This window comes from Crotalus tigris, unplaced genomic scaffold (genome assembly GCF_016545835.1).
Source record: "Crotalus tigris isolate CLP2741 ecotype Arizona unplaced genomic scaffold, ASM1654583v1 scf7180000017937.1871474, whole genome shotgun sequence".
Taxonomy (NCBI): Eukaryota; Metazoa; Chordata; class Lepidosauria; order Squamata; family Viperidae; genus Crotalus; species Crotalus tigris.
In genome coordinates, this window is record NW_024096729.1 from 452,807 (window position 1) to 466,613 (window position 13,807).

A 13,807-nucleotide genomic window follows, 5' to 3' on the forward strand; every position below is an offset into this window, starting at 1 on the left:
CCAGGAGTCTTTCTTAGGCCTTCTTGAAGAATCCAAAGCCTGAATTCAGGCATTCTACTCTGCCGTTGCTCAGTTACAGCCCAAGCATCTTTTAAAAAGAATTTTCAGTGAATGCTTGGCATCAAGAGGAGAAACTCACAGGCCATCTGTGGTCCCCAGAGCCATCTTTTTGCCTGTCACTGAAATCTGACATCAAGTTTATTTGCAATCAACATCAGATAGCCAAGTGGTTTTTAGGGATTTTTAAATATGCTTGGAAGAATTTCTGATTATTAAACTGAGGTTTTCATGTGCTCTGATCCCTTGTGGATATAATCTGAGCCCTCTTTTATAAGCTCATTTGACACACTGTACAGAGGGAGTGTGTATATAGCATCTTATGACTATAACTTTGTTGTTTGTATCTTATGATTTATGTTGACTGCTTTTATTAGTATCCTATTATGATTATGTTGATCGCCTTTATTTAGCACCCTATGACTGTCACTGTGTGTCGCATCTTATGACCTATGATGTTTGTATTTTATGATTATGATTATGTTTATCACTTGTTGCTTGCATGTACACTGAGAGCTTATGCACGGGAGACAAATTCCTTGTGCGTCCAATCACACTTGGACAATAAAGAATTCTGTTCAACAAAGAATTCTATTCTATAGTGCAACACCTGGTGTAAAAGGGTCAGTAAGCTCCACTGAGAAAGTAAGTGTTGGGTTGCTCCTTTCAACACTTAGGTTTTTATTTAGCATGATGGTTGCATGGCTCTCAAGGTTATTTGCAATCTATAGATGTACCTTTAAGTCTGATGATTCCCAAGTTAGACTGACCTCCTATTCTGATTGTATGCCCAAGAGCAATCAGCTGTCATTTCTGTGTATGCCAGCTCTGTTTCTTTTGGTCTTCCTGGATGTTCCCCCCCACCCAAAAATGAGTCAGCCTTAAATAGACAGGTTTACAATTCATGTCTAATGGCTTGTTCTGGCTGCTCTGAATTATTGGAATATGGTTGCTAACACCTAGAAGAGTAACTCCATGCTAACTGGTGGATATAGTTAGGGTTAGAGTCATGCCAGTTTCTTTTTCTCTTTGAGTCAAGCTTGGACTCTTCAAAAGATATTCTTCCTGTGTCTGTTAGTTTTTAGTTCATATTTTCAGGCTTTTGTCTATTTCTAGTTGGGGTTTTTTTTTTTTTGTGAATTCAGAGTTTTAAAGGACATGGAGATTCATGTTCTGTTATACTCCAGTTGCCAGAAAGATGCTGGGGGGAGCCTTAGAAATGGAGCATTATAGAAATGTTCTTATCTTGCATCTGGAAACATAGCCAGACTGTCTCTGTTTGTTCTTTGGGAGAATCAGGTGGTTGGGAGTCAAATTAATTTGGGAAAGAGGGCCATCAAGCCAACTACCTTCATCCATTCTGATCCCAAATAGGTTCATTTTCCTGATAGTACCAGAAAGGGATGGGCAAGATGATGGTTGCTACTATCAGGGTCTGTAGCAGACAATATGTGCCTCAAATACACAAGAATCAAGACATATTTGTCATTCTGCCAGCTCTCATGCATAGCTGCTGGGAGACCATGCAGTTGTTGGTTTAAAAAATCTATGTAAACATGCTGGAAAGTTATCACAAAATATTTGGCATAGCAAGCTGTAAAACTTCATTCCATTAAAAAAAAAAACCCTCTGCTTTTCTCCAGTGGCCTATCCAGTTAAGAGTTCATTTTCAAATGCAGGAGTACTAAAAACGAAATAAAATGTTCTTGTATATAAAACTCTCTTCCTTTTCTCAAGTCTGCTTTTCTACTCTAAAAGCACCAACATCTAAAATAATCCTCCTATGGAAGGTATTGATTGCTCTCATCTCTATTTTCCCCAATCAAAACAATATCCTTTTTTTCAGACAGACAGACCAAGTGTAAAATATAGGCTTTTCAGTGCTTCTGGTTAAGTTTTATTTTTGAACAACTCCTCCAGTTTCATGAGAAACTGGTTCTCTCCTAGCAGTTCTGAGGCGTCCTCAGCCTTTGAACAGTATAGATATGGAGAGGAGTAGCAGAAAGAGGCAGTATAAAATATTGATGGAGTCACAAAAAAAATGTAATTAAATTCATATTCTATATGTAAATAATGCATATTCATCAGATATTTAATAATTTACCCATCTGATATTAAAAATGACAACCCAAATTACAACTTTGAAAAATGATTTATAATTGAATGAAGCAAATTTTAACCATTGAATTTTGTTTCCAATCCGTTATTTTTAAAAATAATATACCGTAAATGCCGGCGTACAAGGCGACCCGGCGTATAAGACGACCCCCGTCTTTATAGCCGGGCCGCATTCCTAGAACGTCGTCTTATACCCCGGAAACTACCAGTATTTCCGGCATATAAGATGACTCGGCATATAAGATGACCCCCGTCTTTGGCGCCAATTTCAGCGCTCACGGAAGTCGTCTTATACGCCGGCATTTACGATATTGCTGAATGTTCACAAAGTAAGCTGAATTATCTTTGTACATGGTAACTGCAGGAGAGAGTATGCTTCCTGTTAGATGGTAGACAGTTTCTTCTGTAGAAGAATAGCTAATTAAGTGCTGAGAATGCATAACAATAACCAAAATTTCACATTTCAGCAATAAATGAGAATTTAATTCCATTCAGAAATTCGTTTTGGATTGTCACTCTGCGTATGACATTGAACATCTGAGTTTCTGTTAAGATAAAGTGTTCAATTGCTCAGCTAGAAATTACTGTGATTCTTAATCTCATGATATATACCGTGATTACTTTTACTTAGATTTTAATAATTTTTAGCATTTAAAATTATATACTATATTTTATTATTTAAAACTAATCAATCAAATACTGAAAAAAATATAACCTAATTCTATGGGTGGTCAATTTCGTGTTTATCCACTTTGAGATATATTTTTCCTTTTAGCCACTTTTCTTTGTATGCATGTTTGTATTTTTCTTGTTTTCAAATGTATCATCATCATCATCATCTTAAAATCCAATAACAACTTTGGGGAGGCACTGAAGCATCTTAGGTACTTAAAGGAGGATGTCTGTAGTTCTAGATTGACAATTTATCATCTTTTAGGTGAGGATGACAGATTTCTATTTGGAGCAATGATGGCGAAGTTTTTGGACTCAGCATGTCCACAATTTGGTAAATGTCTTACTTGAATCTTTTGGCATGTCTCACACCCATTCAGACACACACACACACACACACACACACACAAACAAACAAAAGAGAAACAATTCTCTATCTCTCCCCCATCTAACCCATCCTGAACAGGGGCATTCAGTGGCAGCACCAAGGCTGAGTTTGAGGAAGAGACCTGAGCCCTGATTTTAGCCCAGCCCCAATGCTGTCCCTCAAAAGGGCTGCCTCACACCATTTTGCAAGGCACGTGAGCCTTTTTTGTTGTTGTTGTTATTCTTCACTTTTTCTTGTACCATTTATATTTTTTTATATTTTTTCTATTTCTGTAATTTTTAAAATCTGCATAAAATTTTAACAATAATTATTTATATACAATATATCTATATACTACCACAAGTCTTGGGTCTGTATTGGAAGGTATAAGGACAACAATTATTGAACCAATAGGCTAACTTACAGAATAATGCCAGGACTCCTGTGGGAATGAAATTTGGGGAAGTTGTGGCCATTTCAATGCCATCATGCCTTCCAATCATGCTTCATAGAAACCTGTAGGCTGCATGGCACAAGGGAAGATGGGAAGAAGGGCTATATCCCCACCCTCTGTTCCCTGGATCCAATCAGCTGATGGCAAGGCCCAACAGGCAAGCAGTGATTGGCTCCTTTGGACAAGCCAAGTCAGTGGGGAAGCCAGCAAGAAATTGGAAGTCATTCCCACTGCTTTTTTGTCCCTGGTGCAGTCATTCCATTGTTCCCTTCCCCTCAACAAAATCTCTCACCAAAATTGGATGGGTGGACCAATTCCACTTGTCAGCCAAGGAGTCATTTCCAATGCTTCCTGCTGGCTACCCGCAAGCAGTCAGTGGGAAAGCCAGTAGGAAGTTGGGAATTGCTCCAACTCCCACTACTGTACCTAAATGATTGGCAGTAAGGCCCAATGGGTGAACAGTGATTGGCTGCTTTGGAACAGAGGCTGAAATATGAAATCTCTTAGTGGCAGTGAGCATGGATGGAAGAATAAGGGATCGACTGGGATGCCTGCTTGAGAGGTAGGGGCTGTTCTCTTTCTCCCTGGAGAGAAGCATCCTTTAGGGTCATGCTGGAATGGACAGATGGGATGCAGTTATCCTCAGGGTCCACAACTCCCTGTTTCCTCTTCTTTCAGTAAAGTGGCAAAAAGTTCCATGGGTCAGCCAAGGAGGAGGAGTGATTTATTACACTCCCTGCCAGCTTCCCACAAGTCAGTGGGGAAGCCAGCATGAAATTGGAAGTTGTTTACCCTCCCACTCTTTTTTCCTTGCCTGTGTTCATCCTGTTTCTCTGTTTAAATAAGGAAATATTTCCAAAAGGTTGCCATGTGTGTGTGTGTGTGTGTGTGTGTGTGTGTGTTCATTTCAATGAATTTTCACGTTACACAGAACAAATACTGTTTCTTTTTTCATCCTCAGAATCATTTGGGAAGAAAGAGAGCAAGAAATTTGAGGGTTTCTGTTGTGTCCTGAGCCTGCAAAAACAGGCTCAGGATGTAGCATTGGTCCCGGGCATTCCAAAAGCTGCCCGGGGACCAGACAGAGCAGTGCCAGCCTTGTGCGCATGCGCAAGGCGCGAAAACGCTCTGTTCCTATTGGTTGACATTGTCCGGGTTTCTAGCCATATAAAAAGGCCTGCTTGCCTTTTGCTTTTGCTTGGTTGTTGTAGAAGGTGAATAAAGTGTTGTTCAGCATCGCCATGTGTCTTCATCATTCGCATGCGAACGGAGTACAGAACAATTTCCAAGTTTATTATTATCCAAAGTTATCAAGCATGACTAAAGGATCATTAAAGGTTCCTGCCATCCTTCTGTTGTGGCTTTTAGATTAGTTTTGTGTGATCCAGCTATGATGGTTTGTTAAAAAAAAAAACCATTAACAAGTGTAAACCTAAGTCATTATATCCTATCATCAGTTCAGTCTAAATGCTTTGGGCTCCAGTTCTATCTCAAGCCAGTGCATCAATTGTCATTCAGGCTGGGAAAGACATAAGGGGTAGATAGTCTAAGGAATGTCTTCCTTTTTCCTTGTTTACAATTCCCATGATTGTTTTCAAATAAAACAAAAAGAACAATCAAGCTGATTAAATTTTCTGACACATACTCAGAATACAAGATTCTAGGCTGTTGCTTTCCTCAGGAGTGATTATTGTAATAGTTGATAGCTTTATTTGTAGACTATATTACAAGAATTGGTGCCTACCCTAGCTTACAATCTAAACTATAAAAATTATAATTAGTGGACTGAAATAATTAATGTGTGTGGAAAAATATTTAGACTTATTTTTTTTCTACAGGTGAGTGGAATGACCATTTTGGGGTTTATTTGAGGGCTGGTCAGTCCAAGCAGACATTTTTAAAAGGCCACAAAAAGCTGCAACTGGTAAAACGTAGCACATTCTACCAATAAGTATCCCAAAAAAACTTTGATGGCCATCACCAAATGGCTATACAATTTAGACTAGTAATAATACTGGCCAAAACAAAGGCCATGAAATGTTAGCTAAGCACTCAAGAAGCTGGTGTTGGTTGTCCTTAGACAATAAAGTGAAGGGTCAAAACATCTATCCTTCCTCTCCACTCCTGCCAAATATTCTGCATTTATGCGCTGGCAAGCAACTGCAATCTGGGTAGATGACCAGAAGACAAGACTTTTCAATGTGCAGGGAGACGACTCAAAAATGAATTTCGGGAGATTTCACGGTAAGCATTTCGCAGCAGCACATAAGGGAAGCAGGTCTCCAGCATATCAACAGTCAAGAAGGATGATTCTTCCACAAGCTGAAAGAGATATAAAATCAGAAGTAAAGCAGAGAAATAATTTACTGAGTTACCTAAAACTGCCACCTGATAAACAGGTCAGAATCAAGCATCCTGCCTAATAAAATATCCAGATTCTATTCTGGACTCTGGAAGGAGCCATGCTATCCCTTGTGTATATGGAGATTCTCAATCACCTAGGTCATAGTTGTCTCAAAGGTGCTTTTTCAAAGGGCAACTGGGCTGTTTTTCCTTGAGGAAGAAGATGTTTTGCTTCTCATCCAAAAAGCTTCGCAACTGAAGCTTCTTGGATGAGAAGCAAAACCTCTTTTCTTCCTCAAGGAAAAAAAAACAGTCCAGTTGCCTTTGAAAAAGCACCTTTGAGACATGCTATCTCTTGTAAACAAGAATATATATCACATTCACATTCAGAGTTTGTTTCCTGAAGAAGACAAATTCATTTACTTTATCAGAAGTGAAGGCGTGGCACTATTAAAATACTATTTCGGAACTGCAAAATCTGTTGGGGCCATAGACAGTAACATTAACAGAGTTGGAAGGGACCTTGGAGGTCATCTAGTCCAATAACCCACTCGCATAGGAGACCTGTACTATTTCTGACAAATGGCTGTCCAGTCCCTTCTGAAAAGCCTCCAGTAATGGGGCATCCATAACTTCCAAATACAATTTGTTCCACTGGTTGATTGTTCTCATTGTTAGGAATTTTCTTATTAGTTCTCTTCTTGATTAGTTTCCCTCCATTGTTTCTTGTCTTGCTTTCAGGTGCTTTGGTAAATAACTTGGCCCTTTCTTCTTTGTGGCAGCCCTTCAAGTATTGGAAGACTGCTATCATGTCACCCCTGCTCCTTCTTTTCACTAGACTAGGTATACCCAGTTCCTGCAACCATTCTTTGTATGTTATACCTTCTAGGCCCCTAATCATCTTTGTTACTCTTCTGTGAACATTTTCCAAAATCTCAACATCTTTTTCACATTGGGGTGACCAAAACTGGTTGCAGTATTCTAAGTGTGGGTACACTTAAGACCCCAAGCAGGACAAATGAAGTCCCATCTCAAACAATTGCCAACTCTTGTCAATCTACAGTCTGGTTGGATTATGAAATACATAATCCAACCAGAATTTCTATGACAATTCTACAGCTTTAAGGGCTGTTTCTGGTTTTTTTTTTTGTTTGTTTGTTTTGTTTTGTTTTTTTAATCTATTTGATCATTTTCTGAAAGTATCCAGGGAATGAAACTCCATTTCTTTGTCTGTTGATTTTTGGCTGTGTGTGATACAGTCTGCAGCATTCTTTCTCCACTATGGACACCTCAGAAATTAGAACAACTGCTGACCCTCCAGTACATCTTGATGATCAGCAGGAGTTACCGTAGCAATGGGGGCCCTGCCAAAGGTGATGCTGATGAAGCAGCTATACCTCTTCTCCAGTCGGGATAATGAGTGAATGCCAGGCTGGGCTAACTCATTCACACACTCGGGAGAGTAGTATTTGCATTTAAATTGCTTTGCTGCAAAAGCTATGTGGCCAGTGAAGAATATCAAATCCCACCCAGGAAGCCAGGCCCCACCCGGCAGAGCCGTCTTCTCCCATCAGCAAGAAAATCAATAACCATCTCCTGCTGCCAAGGGAGCTCCTAATGGAGATGCATCACCTGAGCTGCTACAAGGACTACTTTGTCCTCTTTTTCCAACCAGGGTAGTTCTTTTTATCAACCTAAGATGTCCAGCCCAGTAATAGTAAACACACACACACCCCGCCCACGAAGGAGTCATTCTTTCCTGCTGCCTATCCTGGAGGAGGAGGAGATGATAGTACAACCAAAAAAAAGAAAAAAAATGCATAATAAGTATTGACCAGTTCCCCTCTTTGTAAACGAAAAGATCTGACATCTAACAACTATTTCCTCCTATTGTAAGTCATGTCATGTAGCCTGGCTTATTTGCTGCAGACTCTATGCTACTTTATGACAATGAAAAATGTTTTTAAAAAATGGGGCGGCAGTTTCTGGTGCAACAGTTTTCATTACAGATAGTCCTTGACTTGCAACTGGTTGCTTAGCAATTGTTCAAAGTTATGACAGACACAACACACACACACACACACACACACACACACACACACACACACGCACCGGACCAAAAGGTTCTTATGACCAATTCTGAAGTTCCAACAAAAGGGGGAGGGTCGTCAGTCACATGACCACATTTTTGATGTCAATTAACACCAAACAAGCTCAAGTATCTTATTCATTATCTAAACTACTAGGAAAAAGGAATCAAAGAAAAGACTCTCTAAAATGCTTAAATTATTAAATAAACAAAATACTAACATCCAAACATACCAAATTACTGAAATGCCAAATGCTATATTAATACACTACTGAATTATTAAAATGTTTAAGGTATAACCAGATTTATCAGCCAGACAATCTGTCTCTTTATTACAGTTACCGGTCAATGTCAATTATTTAAATGTTCATGAAAACAATACAAAAAGCAATAATTCTTATCTGTCTTGATTTATGTTCCTCCTTATAGCAGCTGTACTTGGCACACTGCCAAACAAAATTAGGCTACTTCCCCTGCCATATTAAAATCTTTATCTGCAAGTAAATAATGTACATATAATATATTGAGTACAAATGGGATGTTTTATATTAGGAGGCTCTTATCTAGATTCAGTGAATATCTATAAAGGAGAGAGATTAGAGTACAGACTAGCTTTTCCAATATAACATTGCCACATGGACAGAGTCTTTCATTGATCAGGAAGTTCTTGTATCTTACCTCAGGGATTTCTAAAGGAAGAAAGTTGAAATGTTGTGACCTTAAATATCTGTTTACATATAGCCAATTACCCTATGTATATACAGACAAATCCTTACACAGAAATATGAAGGTACGTGATTCTCTGGATCTTGAATCTATCTGTGTGGTTGCTAGGACTTAAAAACAACTTGATGGCACAAAATAAATCCATTGGTTAATCAACGATCCTCTGGTCCTTTAATTTGGAGCATGTGTATTACCATGCCAGACTTCAATGTAGGTGCCACCACCAAGCTCCAACCAAAGGAAGGTGCTAGAAAGTAATCTGATCAGCACAGACATTTCTCAACAATATTTATCATGAATCTTTCCCTCTAAAGATTCACAGCTTTTCTAGAAAGATGACACATTCATGTGCAAGATGCAAAAAAAAAAAAGGACGGAGGGAAGAGGAAAAAAGAACAAATTATGGTGGGTTTGATAATATTCCTTAGAATAATTTTTGGATCAGATTTTACTCCTGGTACTCAGCAAACTTGTGCTTTTAGCACAGAAATAGGGACTGTCTGGCCTTTCAGCTAATACACTGCAAACAGCATCCTTCACCACTGTTTGTAGTAGTTTTAGTTGCCGGGAGATGGTTGAACATATTTTACAGGTCACAAGTTATTCACTTCTACCTTAGAGATTTTTTATTTCTGTCTCCAAATATTACCTTGAAAAACACAAAGCAATCTAATTTGATTTTCATTTATTTGAGCCACAGTATAAAAGAAACACCCGTCCAAATGCCTGACCTTTCAGACACTCACCAAGTACAGGAGCAATGAGATGGATTCCCAATTCTTGGCTTTCATCCGGTCAACTTCTTGCCCTCCCTGTGAGATGCTAGCAGAAGCCAGCTATGAACATAAAGGAAAAAAAAATAACAAACTTGAGCCAGTTTTTCTATGATAACAATAACTAGAACTATGAGGTTCTATCAGGGGTAGGCAACCTTGGCTCTTTTATGACTTGTGGACTTCAGCTCCCAGAATTCCTGCATGGCTGGCTCAGGAATTCTAGGAGTTGAAGTCCACGAGTCATAAAAGAGCCAAGGTTGCCTCCACGGTTCTAATTTAATCATTTCAATTAAAGTTTAAACTGCAGATCTAAATTCTTTTCTGAAAGAGACACTGGTCAAGTTGAGGAAATTATTAGACATCACAGAACAAGACACTGACATTATTTTGGTGAGCTATAAAATGCCCTCATGCTTAAACAAAAGATAACCCATCTTCCTGTTTTAAGGACCAAGCATAGCTACAAAGTTTGTCCCATTTATTTTCAGATGGAAACCACAATTAGAAGTGGACATTTTGTTTATTTGTAATTTAGATTTATAAGGCTGTCTAACTCAATGCTGACTCTGGGTGGTGTACAGATTAAAAATAATTACCTAAAACAAACAAAGAAATAACATAAAAAATAAATGTAGCAGAGGAACAGACATATAACCAAAGAGATACTGTACATCAGCTGGGCACACTCCAACCTATCCCAGAGCTTGAGGAAATATATAGGTTTTCAGAGATAATTTAAAAGCTTGTATGGGTTGGAAGAATTTAAATTTTTGAGCATTCCAAAGGGCAGGTATGTTTCCTACATCGCATCAGATCGGATTGCTTAATAGATGAGACACAATCTGTGCCTATTCTGTTGTATTTTATATGGTGGACAGAAACGATAGGACAAAGCTGGTCCCAGGAAGATAACCAGGTCATGAACAGTTTCATAAGTGATAACTAGCATCCTGAATTGCATTCAGCAGTTAACTGATAACTAATTCAGCTAAAGTAGTGAAAGTGTTACAGGGGCATACCAAAAGTCACCTCTAACTGCTCATGTTTCTATGGATCATCAGCAAACTGATGATGCCTGACCTCCTGTCAAGAAATGACCTCACCCAGCAATTTCATGTAAAGGTTGAATAGAGCCCCTAGACAAGCCACAAATCACAGGCTCAGGCTGGACCTCTCTCCATCCGTCAACACCAAATGAAAGCAGGACAATCACAGAACAACTATAACATCTTGTCCAGAAGAATGTCATGATTGATACATTGACTGAGAGTTCAAGAAGAACAAAGACAACTGTATCATTCCCATCCTAACTCCAACCAACAAGAGGATCATTAAAGGTGCTTTTTCAGGAGGCAACTGGACTTTCTTGTTTTTTCTTTGAAGACGTTTCACTTCTCATTCGAGAAGCTTCTTCAGCTCTGACTGGATGGTGGGGAATGGAAGGATTTCTATTCCTTGCAGACAGCTGGTCATTTGCATTCTTTTAGAGAGTTGTTGAGGTTTATCTGTGTCCTCAGGGTTACCTGAGTAGTGCAAATATGTGACCCCGAGGACATATATTCAGGCCATTTGGAGGTTTATCTGTGTCCTCGGGGTCACATATTTGCACTACTCAGGTAACCCTGAGGACACAGATAAACCTCAACAACTCTCTAAAAGAATGCAAATGACCAGCTGTCTGCAAGGAATAGAAATCCTTCCATTCCCCACCATCCAGTCAGAGCTGAAGAAGCTTCTCGAATGAGAAGCGAAACGTCTTCAAAGAAAAACAAGAAAGTCCAGTTGCCTCCTGAAAAAGCACCTTTGGGACAACCATGACCTGGAAGATTGAGAATCTCCAAAGACATCAAGGGGATTCAATGCCGGGTCTGTTCTGTGTCTTGGCCTGAAAACTGACTGAAAATGGTCCATTTTATCTGTCTCCTCAAGGGACCTCTGAAGCCATGGTCTGACCCTTTTTTAAAACTCTTCCCCAAAAAGGGAATGCTAAACTGGATGAAAATTATCCAGAACGGTTGGATCAAGTGATGGCTTCTTGAAGAGGAGGCATGCCACTGACTCCTTCAAAGCAGGAAAAACCACCCGTCTCTTTCAAGGATGAATTTACCATCACATGTAGATGGTCACTTGTCATCTCTTATGAAGCCTTAAACAACAAGAGACATGGCTCTAATAAACATGTGATTGGACTAACAGTCATGAAGATCATTTCCAATTTCTCAAGAATCACAGAATGAACAATTCTTAGTTAATAGGGCAAGGTTGTGTCTTGATCAGTTTGTCAGGACCAGCCCGGTTGGTATCTAACTCAGAGTGGAACTAAGTGACTTTATCCATCAAATACTATGACAGTCTTGAAGTACATATTCGGCAACTATTAGTAAAACATGAGGAGGAAAGCAGGAATGCATTTGAGAAAGAAGATTATCTGACCTTGGTGCTCTTTGATGTAAGATGGGAGGAAGAGGAAATGCTGTCAGACTTTTTGCTATTACACCTGTATTTATGAAGAATAAGTCTAATATTTCTGATGATGATATTTTCTAACTTCAGATCATGTCACAACTGCCCCAAGACAAAAACCACATCTAGTATGTGACCACCTGTGAGTAGTAAGTCCTCAGTTCCCTGGGTTGGGTCCCTGGGGCCAAGATCTCCAGGGCTGCATCAAATTCTGTCATGTGAAGACAAACAAAGTCTCCCAGAACTATCAATCTTGGATAGTTGCCTAGCTCAATGACAGAGTTAAACAAGCAAGGATATCACTGAGTAGAAGAAAAAAACATTACAGCAGCAACAAACTCAACTGTTCCCTTGGGCTCAACTTCAGCCCCAGGGTTTCACATCTATTATCTGCGGCTCAAAAACTCTGAAAGCCACTAGGGCTTCCTAGATGAGCTTTCTTTCTCCTCAGCGTTGCTCCTTCCAAACTGCTTTCCTTTCCCCTGTGGAAGAAGATAAGATCCGTTTCTCTTCTCCTCCTAGATAGGGAAAAGCACTATGGGAATGGGAGGGAGGTCTTCCTTAGTACTCCTGCCCTGGGCTCTGTGAAACATTTTCCCTCGGCCAATGCTAAACCTGCTGATATTTTATTTATTTATTTATTTTTATCCCACCTTTATTATTTTTACAAATAACTCAAGGTGGCAAACATATCCAACACACCTTCCTCCATCTCTTTCCCCCAAACAGCAACCCTGTGAGGTGACTTGGGGCTGAAAGAGAGTGACTGACCCAAAGTCACCCAGCTGGATGGCTTTCATGGTTTTACAGATAACTTTGAAAGCCAGAAGGAACTGCCCAGCAACATTCAAACAAGAGGCCAATTGCTTTCTCTCTGACATACTATTCCCTCCAAAGAGCTGTGTGTGTGTTTTGAAATCCAGGATCCCATTCAAGCAACTAAAATGTTTGTTAGACAGACTTCACTGATTGTACTAGAACTTCTCTGTCAGTAAAGGGTTGTCTTTCATTATTTCAAATTAATTCCCTTTAATATTTGAGAGAATTGACTATATTGAGAGAGTTCCTTTTGGGAGACCGGTAGCTTTATCAATTTAATACATACATAAATTGAAATGGGCATTTCCCATTAAAACCTTCCTCGCATGTAAGACTGCAAGATGTACTGCTAATTCTTGGCATTACAAGATTTAGTTAGGTTCCCGAATAACTGACTTTTTACTTTTTACTAGAGATGCTAGAGATTCAGCCTGGCTACTAGCAGCCTAATTTCATATTTTTTTTTTCTCTACTGAAAACATTCAGTCAAAGAGTCTACCAATGAGATAAAACCAATTCTTGCTCTGAGTCTTTCCCACCTGCCCCAGTCCTTAAGTGTAGTCTCCATCAACAAAATATTGCCTATCCCATCTATTCCCCCCCCCCATCCTTCAAATTGAGCTGAGTTCAGGCAAAATATGGAATACGATTGCTGATTCCTTCTTGGATGTTTTTCAACTTCTCAGTCTATTACACAGTATTAACCAAACCCAACATTGCTTAATCATCAAGCTCAGACAAGTCTAATGCTCTCCTGCTCTACCCATTAAGTAGACCTGACCAAGGAACCAATTCACTGGAAGGCTAGAATTATTTTGACTGATGTCGGCTATAAGGAGAGAAACTTGCAAGTCTGATCAGGTTGTACCCTGTTTCCTTTTTATAATCCAGAAAATCAAAAGATGTGCCTGCCTCAGCTATTT

At 39.4% G+C, this 13,807-nt stretch overlaps 1 protein-coding gene across 2 annotated transcripts in view; it reads right to left on the bottom strand.

The window, feature by feature from the left end:
* Positions 1-4,940: 4,940 nt before the first annotated feature.
* Positions 4,941-13,807, bottom strand: part of NCKAP1L (NCK associated protein 1 like) — a 111,219-nt gene continuing 102,352 nt past the window's right edge. For both annotated transcript variants that reach the window (XM_039344737.1, XM_039344736.1), the window contains exons 30-31: positions 9,573-9,662; positions 4,941-5,990 (exon numbers count right to left, since the gene is read on the bottom strand). In XM_039344737.1, the coding sequence (XP_039200671.1) occupies positions 5,865-5,990; positions 9,573-9,662 (216 nt within the window). In that variant the 3' untranslated portion in view covers positions 4,941-5,864. The remainder of the gene's footprint in view (positions 5,991-9,572; positions 9,663-13,807) is intronic.